The 3,286-nt window shown below is 44.6% G+C and overlaps 1 protein-coding gene across 1 annotated transcript in view; it reads right to left on the bottom strand.

Moving 5' to 3' along the window:
• Positions 1 to 530: 530 nt before the first annotated feature.
• The window catches only part of STOML3 (stomatin (EPB72)-like 3), a 9,913-nt gene continuing 7,157 nt past the window's right edge, over positions 531 to 3,286 (bottom strand). The window contains exons 5-7 of the mRNA XM_010294411.1: positions 2,038 to 2,241; positions 880 to 1,014; positions 531 to 731 (exon numbers count right to left, since the gene is read on the bottom strand). Coding sequence (XP_010292713.1) covers positions 531 to 731; positions 880 to 1,014; positions 2,038 to 2,241 — 540 coding nt within the window. The remainder of the gene's footprint in view (positions 732 to 879; positions 1,015 to 2,037; positions 2,242 to 3,286) is intronic.

The following is a 3,286-nucleotide window of genomic DNA, read 5'->3' as shown; positions in this document are numbered from 1 at the left end:
AAAGAATAGGCTCCTCTCTGACATACCAATTATATCCAGTAATTCTCTTAATAGTTATGAAAGAATACCTCTAGGGTTATGGACCAAATCCTTCTTTCCACTCCACAGAATTTGAGTTAAATACCAGTATCTGCCCTTTTTGCTGTGTTGAGTATATCAAGAGCTCAGCGGTTCTTGCTTAGCAGACAAATCACCACATAATTGCTACACTCAAGACTCTGTAAAATGTGGTGAAAGCATTAAAATTTCACATTAGGTCTAACATGCATTTTACATATTTTATTACATTTTACATATTTTCTTCCATTTCACTTTGAGAGGAGTCAAAGCTGAAACTGCTTAGTGTCTGAACTTTGCAAATGTAGTCTCCTAATGTGGCAGCTATGTCTGGTTACCAAACTGTTTTTACTTGTACTTTTGGTACAAAGGACCAAAGCATGCTTCTACTTTATTTCTGGTAACCTGGAACACCTTGCTTCCTGGGAAACCCTTTAAATGTCTCTGCCCAAGGAGCTAGTGTAGAACAGTCTCTAACCCCCTCTATTTTTCTGCCCAAAACTCTCAAACATATTTATAGGGAGAGGAAAGACAATGGTGGAATTATTCTTTTCTGCCAAGGTTGTTAACGTTTGCAGGTAGCGCAGCTGAAGACCTGCTGGAGACTCAGCCATCACCATGGAGGCCTGCTTGAGGGCTTTAGAAGCATTCATTTCTCCCTCTGCTGCCACAATCTGCAAAGTAAGAGAAATGGAAACCACATTGTGACACTGCCCAGAGTAGGGAACATCAACCTTTAGAATGAGGAGAAACTGAACAGGCACTTGGATGCCTGGGACAAGGATACAGGAGCTTGAAGGTAGACATTGCCATGGGTCTCACCTTAGCTCTTGCCTCTTGAGCAGCCTCTGCTTCAGCTGCCATTGCCCTCTGCATGGCCACGGGAATCCTGACATCTTTGATCTCCACTCGGGCCACTTTGATTCCCCACTGCTCCGTGACACTGTCAAGGATAGCCTTTGGGACAAACACACAACCCACCACGAAGAGCACATTGACGGCAGAGAGAAACCCTGCGATGTGCCCTGCTGCTTGGACAGAAGAAAGGCAGCGTGTAAACCTGCACAACAGAAAGACGGAGCCCTCCAGGAGCACTAACACCCAACGTGGTGTGTGTGGTGGGTACCACAATCTTATGAAAGTCTTGCTGATCAACACCAATGTCTGAAACAGGATGTCTTCCGTGTAGCTTCTCTACTGTCTCCTAAACTATGATCCCCATCCTTTCTTCAGGCGGGCACTTACCAAACTTCTCCCTTTTACAAAGTGATACTACTGCAACTTCCTAAAACAGCACGATGCCGTAAAAGCACACTACGGGTGAATGACACCGCACAGCCCTGCAGCACTGGCACACTCTTCTGTGCTCAGGCTCCTGTGCACTGCTGCAACACACGTCACCTCCGTGCCCTGCTCTGCCCATAGCTGCTCTCCTGGCTGGAGAGGGGTACACTCTCTCTTTTACTTGACTATGCCTCTTCTCTGACTGAAGAGAGTAAATCAGGTTTTGGCTTTCTTCTCTGGTCCCTCCCTTGCTGCCAAATTGGAAAAAACAGATGGCATTTTAAGGCGTAAAAGAACTTGGTTCTGTACTCTTAGTTGTTATGACAGGACATACAAGCCCTGCCTTGATTAAACCTCAGTCAAGGGTCTGCTCAAGATAGAGCTTCCCACAAGCAGCAGACTTCTTTCTCACTGCTTGCAGCAACCTCTGTAGAAAGACTAAACTGAGTTATTCAGCTCACTCAGTTTTAGAATCTTCATTGCTTTTTGACAAGAAATAACTGTTCCACAAGAACCTGGGGAAATACCTTTAGAATAACTCTTTCTGAATTTAAGCAATAAGATGTATAATTGAAGAAAACATACAGGAAATTTCTGCTAATCATTGTTGAAGAAAGAAAGAGAGATTATTTCTAATTTGCTACTCCCCGGAACAAACCTCCATGTTTCTCAGTGAATTTTGAGAGACAGATTTACCTGGATATTGTGTGCAATCTCCTCACGACCTGACAGGAGCTGAGCCAAGCTCTGCGTACCCAGAACATTTCTCAAGGTTGTCTGTGCCAAGAGAAAGGTAGCCGAATGGACATCAGTGGCGTTAGCAACGGCGCTGACAGCACTGTGGGTCCTGTAGTACACCACCCCATCAACCTGAGTAGTAACAGCATCTTTTGTGAGAATCTGCATTGGAGAAATGTGCAGAATTAGAGAAGGATCCAATAACACACCCATCGCCAAAGAAGGGGATTGTTTTTACCCCTTAGTGAAGAAAAGGCCCTGATAATTCAAACAAACAAACAACTTTGGTTTCTTTTTTGTTCCCCTGCGAAATAACTAAGAAAGTTATCCTGCATCACCAAGAGTTTAAACCAGGGCAAAATGTTGTACATGGCCTCTAGACAACTGTTTCAACAGTAAATGAATCTCATCACCTGTATGAATTTTTTCTGCGATACTAAATGATGGTTATCCTCTTCCCTTCTGGTAGAAAGGGCCATTACTGGTTTTATACATTGCATGCAGATTGGAAGATCTGTGTTACTTTCCATGAATTATGTATTTGTAAGGAACACCAGCAAAAAAAAAAAAAAAAAAAAAAAGTGAAAAGCAAAGTGCAAGAGATGGTGAGAAGAAACTGAAAAATATTTAAGTATTCATAGAGGAGTTGTGTCATCTTTTGCCGGACAAGCCCCCTGTGCCTCAGCAGGCAGTTGGCCTCAGCAAAGCACTGGTGATGTTCCACTGTCTCTTCCCCCCTCAGCATCTTTTGCCTGCAAGTGCATGCTTCACAGAAGCCAACAGATGCCAACAGCTGCAGAAGCCTTGCCAACAGCTGCTAAGCCTTGTACAGCACAAGCACTGCAACCATCTTCCTTCTAGCCTTCCATGTTGGGGGAGCCATTTTTCATTCTACCACCACATCCCTGCAACCTGCTCCCTGAGAAAAGGCTCTTTGTGATTATGGAATGATGATGGTCCAAGAAACAGCTCCTGGTGAACACAACGGGCAATTCCAGGGGCCAAAGGGATCCTGGGGCCATCCTGCCCCTCTCTGCTCTTCTCTTCACATAAGGAAGGAGAGAGCAGTGCCAACTCCTCTAGCAGAAGCATTGTACCGTGGTGGGGCTGGGGCCACACAGAGACAAAACTTTTCCAAGAGGACGGGGCTGCTCAGCAACTGATTCTTTAGACTAAATTCTTTGGTCAATGTTTGTCAATAAAATGC

The sequence above is a fragment of the Phaethon lepturus genome, unplaced genomic scaffold, assembly GCF_000687285.1.
Source record: "Phaethon lepturus isolate BGI_N335 unplaced genomic scaffold, ASM68728v1 scaffold13049, whole genome shotgun sequence".
In the NCBI taxonomy this organism is placed as follows: domain Eukaryota; kingdom Metazoa; phylum Chordata; class Aves; order Phaethontiformes; family Phaethontidae; genus Phaethon; species Phaethon lepturus.
This window is presented reverse-complemented; position numbering and strand designations above follow the sequence as displayed.